At 40.7% G+C, this 14,717-nt stretch overlaps 1 protein-coding gene across 1 annotated transcript in view; it reads right to left on the reverse strand.

Annotated features, from left to right (window-relative positions):
* Thrap3 (thyroid hormone receptor associated protein 3) overlaps positions 1 to 14,717 on the reverse strand; it is a 38,594-nt gene that overhangs the window by 15,738 nt on the left and 8,139 nt on the right. The window contains exons 2-4 of the mRNA XM_029476445.1: positions 14,114 to 14,202; positions 5,872 to 6,025; positions 3 to 180 (exon numbers count right to left, since the gene is read on the reverse strand). Of these exons, the coding sequence (XP_029332305.1) occupies positions 3 to 180; positions 5,872 to 6,008 (315 nt within the window). The 5' untranslated portion in view covers positions 6,009 to 6,025; positions 14,114 to 14,202. The remainder of the gene's footprint in view (positions 1 to 2; positions 181 to 5,871; positions 6,026 to 14,113; positions 14,203 to 14,717) is intronic.

Below are 14,717 nucleotides of genomic sequence, written 5' to 3' on the forward strand. Positions count from 1 at the left end.
TTTCCATAGCCACCTCGGTTATACTGGCCCCATGGATAAAAGCCTCGGTTTCGCCCACGGAAGTAATAGGGCCTCCTGTAGCCTCTGTTGTGACCTCGGAAATCTCGATTCTGATACACTCTGGGGTGATTCCTTTCTCTGTTATGAGCTGGAGAATATGATCTGGAACGAGACCTAGAACTGCAGAGGAAGGGAATGGGGAATGTTCTTTTACACAGCATTCTCGTTAAAAAACAAACAAGCAAACAAAAAAAACTACCAACAAAAGTCAACACTGCAATTTTTACTGTTCTGTATATTTATTTTCAATTTTATTGTGAAAGCAAGGTTATAAACTTCCCCTCACTTTTGTAAACTAACAACACATAGGCACAGGACACTTAGCAGGTGGCTACTGTGTGCAGTGGGTGCAGCTAACTGAGAGAGTCTCTGGTTCCAATACTCTATCCTAGTCTCCTGGTAGATGAAGGTCTCACATATAAGATCTGAGGTGGTAAAGGCACAATTTTAACAGCTTGCTGTCAAAGAAAGATCACAGCTATTAAAAAGCTCAAAAGAATCTGCCAAAATCAGAGCAGAAAAACATGAAACACTACTTTTGTGCTAAAGACTGGAAATGGTTTAACTTAGGTCAGGTTGCTGTGGCTCAGCTTTATGATCTCACGGAAGTGCCACAAGGTGGTGCTATCTGACCATAAGGCACCCAAGCCTAGCGACAGTCACTTTCCCACAGTGTGAACACCTTTCAACTCAACCACAAGGCCGGAATTTCAATACAGAACTGTAATAGAGCCAAGGTCCACTGACAAAAACCACGAGGACTCAAGAACACAATGCTGTGGACAACCAGGAGGGAAAAAAAAAGGCCAAAGCCAGGGCCAGTGTACTGGCTGGTTCATGTCCACTTGACAAAAGGTACAATCAGAGAGGAAAGAGCCTCAATTGCGGAAAATACCTCCCTAATCCCTAAGATTAGGCTGTAGGCAAGGTTGTACTATGTAACACATTTTCTCAATTAGTGATTGATGGAGGAGGGCCTAGCCTGTTGTGGGTGGGCCCATCCCAGAGCTAGCGGTCCTGGGTTCTATAAGAAAACAGGCTGAGAAAACCATGTAGGCAGCACCCCTCCTCCATGGCCTCTGCATCAGTTCCTGCCTCCAGGTCCCTGCCCCGTGTGAGTTTCTGTCCTGATTTCTTTCAATGATGAATAGCAATGGAAGTATAAACCTTTTTGCTTCTCAACTCGCTTTTGGTCATGATGTCTCATCATAGCAATAATAACCCTAACTAAGACAGTGAAGAAGTCAAAGGTCAGGGTAGTCAAAGATAAGAACCCACATGCTGGAGAGAACCAACTCTCACAAGTTGTTCTCTGTTTCCAGATACGTGCTGTAACACACACATACACAACAATAAATATAGTAATCTTAAAAAGTGGTTTGTACAAATTCACTGAGTTCTCTCCCTTCTATCTTCCTTTTTCTTGAGGGGTGGAGGGTGCAGGGTATCTCAGGGTATCTCTGGCTGGCCGAGAATTTGCTATGCAGAATAGGATGGCCTCACACTTCCAGAGAACTGCCTGTCTCTGCCCACTGAGTGCTAGGATTAAGGACACGATGAGGTTCTTAAATACCACTTATTCTGCCAATCATAATATTAATGTTACTAGGGGGTACTAAAAAATATCTCAGGATATAAAATACCTTCAGGAACAATAGCATAATCAAAGTATATGGTACTCATGTATGGAAATCAATAACAAAATTCACTATTTTGCATTAAAGTCTAGCCAGGCACGGTAGTGCACACCTATTAATCCCAGCACTTGCAAGGTAAGGGAGTAGCATCAGGAGAAGGCAGGAATATCCCAAGCTACACAGCAAGTTTGAAGCTACTCTGGTACATGAGATATTGTCTCAATAAACAACAAAAACAACTAGGAAATAGAGAGCAGGTTCAGTGGTTAAAAGGACTTCTGCTCCTCCAGGGGACCAGAATTTGGTTCCCCACACCCACAGCCTGTCACAGCTGTAACTCCAGCTCCAGAAGATTTGATGTCTTCTAGGCTCTACAGGAGCAGGCACAAACACAAAACAAAAGCCTTCAGTCAAGCATGTTAGTAGGCACATGCGATCGTAAGTTATCTGGGAGGCCTGGGCAGGAGAGTTAAGCTAGAGGATGTCTAGGTGATTTAGCAAGACCCAGTTTGAAAACAAAATTTAGATGGGACTAGGAATATAGTTCACTGGTACAGCACTTCAGTTAAAAACATGTTCTAGGGCTGGCAAGATGGCTCAGTGGGTAAGAGCATTTGACTACTCTTCCAAAGGTCCTGAGTTCAAATCCCAGCAACCACATGGTGGCTCACAACCATCCATAACAAGATCTGACTCCCTCTTCTGGAATGTCTAAAGACAGGTACAGTGTACTTATATATAATAAATAAATTAATTAAAAAAAAACAAACAAACATGTTCTAGCTAGCAAACCTGAGTTTCTTTTTTTTTTTTTTTTTGGGGGGGGGGCGCGCTCATAACCAAACATAGAACATTACATACACTCAGCAAGCACTCTCCCATGGAGCAACATTGAGCCATGTTTGCTTTAGTTTTGTTGTTGAAACAGGGTCTGACTATGCAGTCTGACTGGCTTCAAACTCAAGAGATCTACCTAACTCTGCCTCCCAAATGCTGGGACTAAAAGAGGACATGTGCCAGAATTTTAAACTGAGTTCCTGAGCTTGCCTGATAGCTCATCAGGTATCCAGGCCTGTCACTAAACATTTCAACCCAGAGGTCAATCCTGGGACACACATGAAAAGAGACTATTTTCTGACCTCACATTAACTGTGGCACTGCCTGCCTATATACATACACACAAATAAAATTAATAAGGAGTTGGAGATGACGGCAGTCAAGAGCATTTGCTCTTGAAGCAGACCTGGGTCAAAGCACTCACAGGCTAGCTCACAGCTATAGCGTGTGGTGCAGGCTAGCTCACAGCTATAGCGTGTGGTGCACACACACACACACACACTCATACGCATAAAATAAAAACAAACCTTTTAAAAAGTAGTAAAATGATAGCCCCCCTTACCTTATTCAAAGTCTTGCTTTGCTTATGACAATTCAGAGTCAAAAATATTAAGTGCTAAATTCCAAAAATAAGCAATTCTTTATTGTCCATTTATTTGTAGTGTGTATACTGGGTGTATTATGCATGCATCAGAGGTCAGAAGACAACTTGAAGTCAGTTCTCTTCTACCTTGAGGATCCCAGTGATCAAACTCATGTCTTCAGGTTGGGCACAAAATTCCTTTATCTACTAAGCCACCGTGCCAGCCTAATTCTTTAGTATTTACCACATTTTACCAGTTTTTATTATAGTAAATTTTTATTAATACTTTGCTTAATTATTCACTGCTGTCAATCTCTTTCTGTAGTTAATATAAATTAAACTTTATCATAGATGTGTATACAGGAAGAAACGTAAAACTATGTATTCGGGATCAGGCCTAGCTGGGACACCAGATACAAAGAATCTTGGAGACAGTAGCTGCCTTTAGGAAGTGCGGTTTTAAGGATCTGGTAACTAAGCAGACAGTGCCTTTAAGGAGAAGCTTAACTTCAGTTTAATCTAAACATAAAACAGAATTGGTTTTCTAATATTGTCCACTGTTCTTAAATCTATCTACACCATAAATAACAACAACTAGCAAAGAATTGCTGAATAACAGTTGCTATCTAAGCAAAATTTAAAATTTAAAAGTCAACTTACCTTCTATAATTTTCATTCAGAAACAGTAACAATTAAAAAAGGAGAGGCAGAGGCAGGCTATGAAAGGGAATCTGACCCCAGTGAAGGAAGAGATCCATCACCAGCACTAAGGAGGATGTATATATAATTCATGTTCCCATCCTTAGGCCTACTGCTGCTTCTGTTACCAATTACTAGAGTAAGGGAAGACCCTGTGGCCCCCTGCAACCAAAGCTGCAGTCACTAAGATGCAGAAGCATGAGGCTCTGCAGACTGCAAAAGACGTTATTTAAGGTCACTGAAAAGGATACAGCCTGAAATAAAGGGGAAAAAAATGAACTTTCTCCAATTCTGTAGAACTCAGTTAATTTAAAGGCATGGTTTCTCAAACTCTCAGGATACTTTCCTTATAGGAGAGGAAAAACAAAAACAACAAAAGCAAAACCATGAAACAGATATAAGCCAGAAGTAAAAAGCTGAGCATACAATGGCAAACTTAATCTGCTTCTTAAAAACAGAAGTCAGGCAACAGTCTAGTCAAAAAGCATGTTTTCTAGGGGAAAATCTTCCAGAGTTTACAATCTCCTAGGTAACAAGATAGCACACTTAAATTGGCTCTAGACCTACCCAACAAATTGCCTGTTTACGACAATGCTCCTTCATTTCTCAAGTCAATCGCCACGCCAAATGTGTAGACCAGGAGACAAGATCTGCCCAGAATTCTCGCTGTTTCAGAGTTGGTTGGCATGTTTCGATTTGGTCTGTATCAGTTCAACTGTTGTTTAGCTTTGGCTGTTCAGTCATGCTTGGCTTTGAACCACTTAATTAGCTTCCATTTACTGAATTAAATTTTAAAATGGTATCTTTCAGAACAAAATGAGCTGAAAATGAAATTTAAGTCACCTAAATCAAGACTGGCTGCTCGGCAGGCAGGACTCTGTTCCAGCCCATGGCCTTTACATTAATCTCTTGAGGGATAAATATAAAATCAGTAGTTTTCCCTTCAGTACTCACACATCCCCTTTGTCTAATCTCTGGTCTAAAATTAATTTTGAGGCTGACTTTTCACAGATTTAACTAAGATTAAACTTAATTTTTTGTTAGGAAAAGGAAGATTTTTTTACCCAATTACACATTTAATGTTTACGTACTATAGAACTACAGAAGTCATCAAGTGTAAGGATTATCTAGAAAAGGTTTAGGTTCATAAATTGTCAAGAAAAAGATTCTAGGTACTACTTATTAGAATATCTAAGAGGGAAAATGATACAGTAATACCTTGCTAGTTCAACTTGGGGGGAAAAGGAACATTACAAAGATCCCCTTGAATATTTACACTAGTGGTTCCCAAAATTCACAAGAAGAAAATTATAAGCATTAAAAGCTTTTAAAATCAATCCTTAGAAAAAAATTGAAACCTTTTAACCCAGAATTCAAGAGGCTAAAAATAAGGATCTCAAATTCAGTGCCACCCTGGACTACAGGATCTGTCATGAAAAGAACAAAACCGCCATGCTTTCAATGAATGAGAAACCTGCCTTAACAAACCATCCAAAGAAGATGCTGGGCATCTATTGGAAACATAACTGAAATGGAGAGGTTTATTGAAGGTTTGAAAACTAAATTTAAAGTATTTGTGAAAACTGAAGAAAAAAACCAATCATTTTCACATTTAGCAAAAAAAACCCTTTTGATGTTTATAACTGCCTTTCAGTTAAGATCTGTTTTGTTAAATTTAACCAACTTGTTAGTGACCAGCACATGAGATACATACCCAGGAGACCTGGTAAACCTCTAAACGTTAACACTTTAGTGGATTATGGTTTCTGCCCAATGCAATGCTGTTAACACTATTAATCCTTAGTTGTCCTTCCATTGATGATAAATACGTTTGGCATAGGCCTTTAAAATCACGTTAGTAAAAGGTAATTGGCTGTATAATTTCAACCAAGGAATTTAGACACAAATAAAATGCTCTCTTCTAAAGTGAGTGGAAGTATGGTACTGTCAAACAGCCTCGAAATCAAAGCCCATCCTACCTGCCATGTGACAGGAATCCTTCAATACCCAAACATCACAATCACCATCTCAATGTACAAAACCATACCCCCTTACCTCAGCCTGCGCTTCCTTGAACGAGAGACAGATCGGCTTCGGGACCGAGACTTTGAAAACGAACGAGACCGAGATCTGGATGCAGATCTTGAGCGAGAAGAGCGAGACCCAGACTTGGATTTGTTTGTTTTTGACATCTTGGAAGAGTTTACACCTAATGTAAGGAGGATACAGTCAAACAAATTCACAAGTTCTGCAAATACCAACTTCTCTAAGCATTGGGGGCAGTAGGGGAAGACACACAATTATTAAAAGCTAAAAAGCCCACAAAAAAACCAAAACAGCCAGACGGTGGTGGCGCACACCTTTAATCCCAGCTCTCGGGAGGCAGAGGCAGGCAGATTTCTGAGTTCGAGGCCAGCCTGGTCTAACAAAAGTGAGTTCCAGGACAGCCAGAGCTATACAGAGAAACCCTGTCTCGAAAAACCAAAAACCAAAAAAAAAAAAAAAAAAAAAAGACTACTGCTGCTGCTCTAACAGAGGACTTACTTCAGCTTCTACCACATCTAGACCAGCCATGGCTACAAAATGAGACCCTATGTCCCCACCCACTACAAAAAAGAAAAAGACAAAGTGTCAAAAAATAAAAAAATAACTTGCATATTGTGTCTGGCTTCTATGTGGATTTCTAAGTAGCCAATCTTAGGTTGCTAGGCCTGCACTTTTCACAATCAGCACCCTCCTGGCCTCCAATATGTTTTTATGATTTATTGAATGTGCTGGAGTGCATGTCTGTATGTGTGCACTGTACATTCCTGGGTGTCAAGTGCCTTTGAAACTCATGATCTGGGAGTTATGAATATTGTGAGGAAGCCAAACTGGAATCCTTTGCAAAAACAGTAAGTGCCCCTAACCACTCAGCCATCTCTTCAACTCCTCGCTGAGATACTCATTAACAGAACCAAAGCATAAGTGGGTCATGTGATGGCACTCTTCCACTTAGCACAGCCTTTAAGATTCAGCTGTGATCTGGCATAACACAAAAAAGGAGGGAGGGAAGATGGGAACTTTCAATAGCCACACTAATGGCAATACATAGAAATTCTTGTAAAACAACAAGGTAACTGGGACATGCCTGCAGTTTTATCTCAGTCAGTTGGTAGAGTGGCTGCCTAACACATGGGAGGTCCTGGGCTCAATCTGCACCAAATAAAACGGAGTATGGTGATGTATGCTTGTTACCCAGCACTGAGAAGATCAGACAGGCAAGAGGATCAGAAATCAAGTAAAGGTCACAAAACTTGGCTTGTTCCAGAACAAGAATATAAAACTAAGACCCTATCTCCAAAAACTGAAGGGAAGAAATGGAAATAAAAAGGGAAAAACCCACCAGCCATAGAGTTAAAACAACACATTCTATTTGTGTTATTTGCCTCAGGGTAGCTGAGGCAGGAAAGCAGAGCTCAGGTGAAATTTAAACATGTTTACTATTTTCTGTTTCTCCCAAGACTGTACTCTTACTCTCCAGGGTAAAAGGAAGAGGGGAAAGGGGAAACAACAGGAGAAACAGCTGCGGCACCTCTAGGGAACACTTCAAAGACTTGAGACACACTTCTACTCAAGACTCAAGTTACAGACCTCTTTCTGACACATCTGTGATTAAATGGATGCTATTCTGTACTATTAATCATGTACAAACGTTCAATTCTAGGATCTTACAATTTATAATATACACACCTGCATCATTCTTATGGTAATTTTACTGCTTCAATTAAAAAAAAAAACCTACATGTTATAAAAACAAAATCAGAATCTATACCGTGATGGTGCATGACTTTAGCCCCAGCACTCGTGAAGCAGAAGCAGGTAGATCTCTGTATTCTGAGTGAGGAATGTGAGCTTAAGCCAAGTGCCAGCCATCCACTAATAACTGATGTTACTCTGGCCTCTTGTTTAGCTACAAACAAACAAACAAACTTTCCTTCTTTTCTTCTCCCTGAAAAATATCAACACTCATATGGGCAGGTGAAAAAAAATCTTTCTCATTGCTACAAAAGGGCAACTAAAAGCTGAAATCCCTAACTGGTACCAGGGAAGGATCTTGGCTCCCCAGATGAGAGCAATTTTCAGAAACAACTGCTTTGAAATAAGCCAAAACCTTTATTTATAGCCATTCATCTTGCTTGCATTCATCTCTCTGCTTCTGAACTACCTACTATAAACAGACCCAGAGCTCCTGCTGCTACACCTTCCCTGTTTCTGATGGTCTGTATCCCTGAGAACCATGAGCCAAGATAAAGCCATCTGCTTTCTGCAGTTGGTATTCCTTCATATTATTAAAAGTTATTCAAAAATTAAACTAGCCGGGCATGGTGGCACACGCCTTTAATCCCAGCACTCGGGGGGCAGAGGCAGGTGGATGTCTGAGTTCGAGGCCAGCCTGGTCTACATAGTGAGTTCCAGGACAGCCAGGGCTATACAGAGAAACCCTGTCTCGAAAAACCAAAACCAAACAAACAAACAAAGAACTGGAAATGGGCTGGAGGCTGACTGCTCTTCCAGAGGTCCTGAATTTGACTTCCAGCAACCACATGGTGGCTCACAACCATCTGTAATGGGATCTGATGCCCTCTTCCGTACAGTACCCATATAAAAATAAATAAATCTTAAAAAAAAAACACAAAACAAAAAACCCTTGGAAATATATTTTTCAATAAGAGTTCTTGTCTAGTATACTTAGGTCCAATGCCCTGTACTACCAAAAATAATAGTATAGCAACGTATGGTATATTTATAGAGGCCCAGCCTTATTATCTCAACATTCCCAAGACCAAGGCAAGAGGCTTGGGCAAGTTTGAGACCAATCTGAATACAGAGATTATTTTAAACACGAAAAACAAGTCAGGCAGTAGTGGCAGAACCCTTTAGTCTAGCATTTGGGAAGCAGAGGCAGGCAGATCCTGAGTTCAACGCCAGCTCGTCTACATATCTAGTTCCAGACCAGCCAAGAATAGAAATCTCCAAAACAAACCGACAAAACCTAAATTACAGGTAGGAGAGAGTGCTCAACCACTGAGAGCATATTGCTCTTGCAGAGGACCTGGGCTCAGTTTCCAGCACCCACACTAGACATCTCAACTTTACAGCTCAGGGGGATCCAATGCCTCTGATCTCCAACCACCTGTACTCCAGTATATACCCATACACAGGACACACACATAATTAAAAATAAAATACATCTAAGCATTCTTCTCATTAATTTAACCAGACTCACTGAACACTCCTGTCCTATGCATGCCTTATGTTTAAAATAAAACTGGCAAGCTACGTTCCACTGTAATTACAGGTAGAAAATTGGTTTTGGAAATTTATGACTTGTTTTGGTGAACAGTGATTAAAAACACCAGAGATCTTTTCCAAATTGCATCACTTCTTTGGAGTTTTGTTTTTGTTTTTCGAGACAGGGTTTCTCTGTGTTGCCCTACCTGTCCTGGACCTCACTCTGTAGGCCGCCCGCCTCTGCCTCTTCTTGCTGTTAATAAGGATAATACTCATCGGTTCATTGTGACACAGAATACTAATTTATTACTTCCCCAATTACAAGCAAAGATGTTTTTAGTTCCCAGCACCCTATAACGTTCTCTTCACTAGGGTATAATGATATTACTAAGGAATACAGTGATATCTCTGAAACAGAATTTTGGAGACAGATGAATAGGGGCGAGACTGAGCATCCGTAAAGCAAGCAGAGAGCAGATGATTCACTTGCAGCTCTCAGAATGAACCAACAACCTGCCGATACCATGACTTTTACAGAGCCACAGAAAATTCACTATCTCTGTACCACTTCCACAACCTTCTGGGATTTTTTTGTTTCTTTTTTTCTTCTCTTTTTTCTTTTTTTGGTTTTTCAAGACAGGTTCTTTGTTTTTTTTACATTAACTTTTCTGCCTACATATGTCTGTGCACCATGTGCATGCCTAGTGCCTGTGGAGGCCAAGATCAGAAGGAACTAGAATTACAGGTGGCAGTGAGCCACCAAGTGGGTGCTAGGAATTAAACCCAGGTTCCCTGCAAGAGCAACAAAAGCTCTAAACCAAAGTAATCTCTCCAGTCCCTGGCACCCCGTACATCTTAAATTATGTTTTGTCCTGGGGTGGCTAGAGGGCATACTTAGAAACTTCTTTGAATTTCAGAGATCTTATTTTTTTTTTATTTTTTTTTTATTTTTTTTGGTTTTTCGAGGCAGGGTTTCTCTGTGTAGCCTTGGCTGTCCTGGAACTCACTTTGTAGACCAGGCTGGCCTCGAACTCAGAAATCCGCCTGCCTCTGCCTCCCGAGTGCTGGGATTAAAGGCGTGCGCCACCACGCCCGGCCCAGAGATCTTATTTTTAATGTGATTTACTTGTTTAAGTAATAAGTGATCATATATCTTCTTATACAAAGTAAACTGCTATGTTCTTCACTGGCTAGACTGACTAGTATTACACTGAAGAAATATACTAAAAGACCTGTATTACCAAGACAGGACAAAAACACTGATGGCAGCAGTAACCCACACTGTGAATCCCAGCACTTGGGAGGCAGATGAATCACTGTGAGTTCAAGATTATCCTGGTCTACAGAGTGAGTTCCAGGACAGTCAGGGCTATACAGAGAAACCCTGTCTCAAAAAAACAAAAGGTGGTGGGGGTAGCAGGCTGGGAAGCAAAAGCAAGAAAAAAAAAGAAAGATATTCATTTACAACTTCCCTTGTAATATCCCCAGTGTAAGCAACTTGTGATATCTTCTCTCGAGAATTTACTCAAAATAAAGGGTCTACTATGATATATGATCATCTATGCAATTAATTTTTCATCAGTAGGGAAAGAGACTAACTACTGAGCTGGTAGTTTAAACAACCTCTGACTCACCCCAGAGGCTCCTCTGTCCCTCTGAGAGTGATGGTAATTTCAGTGAGTGAGCATTTTAAGTGAGTATGCATTACCATGGGGAGTATTTCCTCACTTCTAAAAAAACCTGAGCTTTTCTGATTTAACTAATGGTCTATGGTATCCTTCCAATTTTCATTATTAAACTAACTTGGCAGACAATTGTTATATGAGCCATTTAAAAAAATTCCCTGTGTATGTGCATACATGCACTTATTGCATGGGTGCCTGCAATTGTTTTCTTTTTTTGATTTTGGTTTTTCGAGACAGGGTTTCTCTGTGAAGCTCTGGCTGTCCTGGAACTCACCCTGTAGACAGGCTGGCCTTGAACTCAGAAATCTGCCTCTGCCTTCCAAGTGCTGGGATTAAAGGCGTGTGCCACCACTGCCCAGCTCTCCATGTTTTCTTAAATAAAACTAGTACTAGATTCAGGCTCAGTGGTGCAAACCCAGAAACCCAGCCTTTGGGGAGGCTAAATTGAAATATTCCAAAGGCTGGTTAGGTCATGCTGTCTACAGTATATAATCATTCCCTGAACACTGATGTACATAGCCATTCACTTCAGTGGGGTTTTATACAAAGCCTATTCACAACTGTTATTAGGAAAGGTAATATAGTAGCTTGAATGAGAATGGGCACCATAGGCAATTTGAACATTTGTTCCCCAACTGGGGGAACTATGTGGGAAAGATTAGGAATGTAAGGCCTTGTTGGAGGAAGTGTCAGATGGACTGGACTTTATGGTTGTAAAAGCCTGAGTCCTGCCCAGTGTTTGTGTCCCTCTGCTTACTGTTTGTGGATCTGGATACGAGCTCTCAGCTACTGTCCCAGTGCCATGCCGGTCTGCTTGCTTGCTTGCTACCATGATAATCATGGAATGTACTCTAAATCCTGTGGAACCTGTGAACCCCAAACTTGTTTTTTAAGTTGCATTTGTCATGGTGACTTGTCATGGCAATAGAAAAGACAATTTTACATCTTTATTTTTGTGTTTGTTTTTCCAGACAGGGTTTTTTCTTTTTTTTTTTTTAAAGATTTATTTATTTATTATATGTAAGTACACTGTAGCTGTCTTCAGACACTCCAGAAGAGGGTGTCAGATCTTGTTAGGATGGTTGTGAGCCACCATGTGGTTGCTGGGATTTGAACTCAGGACCTTTGGAAGAGCAGTCGGTGCTCTTAACCGCTAAGCCATCTCTCCAGCCCCAGACAGGGTTTTTTCTGTGTAGCCCTGGCTGTGGCTGTCCTGGAACTTTGTAGACCTGTTGGCCCTGATCTTGCTGCCTCCACCTCCCAAGCACTGGGATTAAAGGCATGCGTCTCCACATCCAGCACTCACGTTTTGTTTTTAGGACTTTCAGGGTACTGGGATTAGAGACATACGCCACCATACCTGACTACACATTTTAAAATATCAAAAGTTCACCACAGCGATTTAGAACAAGAAAAACACATAAGTATATTTATTTTTATTTTGGTTCTCTGACGCTGGGTCTAATCTATCTAGCTGAAGCTAGCCTTGAAGATCTTGATCCTGCCTACTCCCACCTCCCAAATGCTTGGATTAACAGGCATGTACTACTCTATCTGGTATGAATGTATTTTGTTACATTAATTTTTTATCACTTTGTGTATTGTTTGTAACATCTCAATCATAAACATCTTAATCTGGTCCAATTATATTTTGTCCTTATCCAATTTCTGTACCTCTGTACTGGTCTCCCCTTCCTTCCCAAGCAGGTCTTGCTTTTGTTGTAACCCTGGGGATGAAGGATCTGTATGTGCTAGATATGCGCTCTAACACTAAAATACAGGCTTAATTCCAGCAGTTTGAGTTTGTAAAGTCTTTTTCTAAGATGCATTTTGTGGGGCTTTGTTTTATTTTACTTTTGTCTGCATGTATGTATATGCACCACATGCATCTCAAATTGGAGTTACAAATAATTATGAGACCCATATGGGTCCTGGAAACCAAACCCTAGTTATCTACAAAGAACAGTAAATGCTCTTAACCACTGAGCCATCTCTCCAGCCCCAAAGCAATAGTATAAGCTCTTGGAGCTTACTTGCTACCCAACTTTCTTGTGCTTTCTTTGCTCAAGAAACCAGCACAAAAAGGTGTTCTAAAATCAAAACAAACAAATGAAAAAAAAGAGGGAGAGAAAACAAAAATACCTAGGATAATCAGGAATTGGCAAGGCATGCTGTAAAATTCTATACTCAAAACAGATTGAAGCTGGAAGATAAGAGAGTTCAAGGCCAGCTTGAACTATGAAAGATCCCATCTCAAAGAAATCAGGAGAGAAAAAGAAAACAAAAATGCATCTGGGCTTATAGATTTAGTTTCCTAGTTCTGGTTGACAAAACCAAGTTTCCCCTGCTACCTTTTTGTCGGGGGTGGGGTGGGGTGGGGTGGTGATGAGTGGTGATAGTTTGAAACCCAAACTGACCCCAGAATTTAGTCATTCTGCCTCAGCCTTCTGGGTGCTGGGTGCTAGAATTACAGGTATATATAAGCCACACCTCACTTCAATTTTTCTTTCTTTTTTTTAAAATATTTTTAATTAGGTATTTTCCTCATTTACATTTCCAATGCTATCCCAAAAGTCCCCCATGCCCTCCCCCCAATTTTTCTTTTTCTTATTTTGGGGGAAGAGGAGATTGGGTTTCCAAACCAAACTGTCCTAAAACTCACTATGTAATTCTCCTACTTTCATTTCCCAAGAACTCAGATTATCATTATAAACCTAATCAAAGACTTTTTAAATTACAGGGGTAGGCGTGGTGGTTGATGCCTTTAATTCCAGCACCCAGGAAGCAAAGGTAGACATATCTGAGTTTGAGGACAGACTGGTCTACAAAGAAATTCTAAGCAAACCAGGGCTTCACAGTGTGACACTGTCTCAAAGCAAGCAATAGCTATATAAGCTGGGGGCTAGAGAGCTGATTTAGTGCTTAAGAGTGCTTACACAAATCACGAGGGTCAGAGTTCAGATCCCAGCACCAGTATTAAGGTGAACATCCTACCTGTAATGTCAGTGTTGGGAGAAGGTGACAAAAGAATCTTTGGGGCCTAGTGGGAAAAAAAGAGCTCCACATTCAGAGACTGCGTCACAGGAACAGATCAGAATAAGACAGGAAGATACACAATGCCTTCTCCTGGCCTCCGCAGACACATGTGTACATACATATACACTTACAACACAGAATTGAGACAGAAATCCTATGGATTTAACTCCAAATAATACAACATAACTGGTGTGTGTGTGTTTTGAGACAGGGACTCACTATAAAGCCCTGGCTGGGCTGAACATAAATGTTTCTTAAAATGAGTGTATTCATTAAGATTTTTTTTACCACCAAGCATTTACCTCAGTAGAATCAATGATTCAACTTGAACTGCCTCTGAAAAACACCAGCAGCACCACTGGCTTCTTCAATTTACAGTCAGGGTATAACTCTGCAATGAGAGGAAGTGGTAAAATGGCTACTATATCTTAAAAATTCTATTATTGTTTAAAACCCACAACAAAAGTTCTACTTTAGAGGCTGGAAAGATGGTTCATTTATCAAGAGAGCTTGCTGTAGTCAGTTGTGGTACGTCTGTCTTTATTCCTAGCACCCGGGAGGAAAAGACAAACAGAACTCTAGGTTTTAGGTTAGCCTAGTCTACATAGTGAGTACCAGGATAGCCAAGGCTATAAATTGAAACTGTCTTAAAAAAAAAAAAAAAAAAATTAAATCCCTATCCCAACTGTTTAACTGTTTGCTATTGAATGGTGAGAACCTGAATTTGAATCACCAGCATGAACATAAGATCTGGGTGTGTGGAACCAGGCGTGGTGGCGCATGCCTTTAATCCCAGCACTCGGGAGGCAAGGGCAGGCGGATTTCTGAGTTCGAGGCCAGCCTGGTCTACAAAGTGAGTTCCAGGACAGCCAGAGCTATACAGAGAAACCCTGTCTCAAAAAAAAA

The sequence above is a fragment of the Mus caroli genome, chromosome 4 (genome assembly GCF_900094665.2).
Source record: "Mus caroli chromosome 4, CAROLI_EIJ_v1.1, whole genome shotgun sequence".
NCBI lineage: Eukaryota > Metazoa > Chordata > Mammalia > Rodentia > Muridae > Mus > Mus caroli.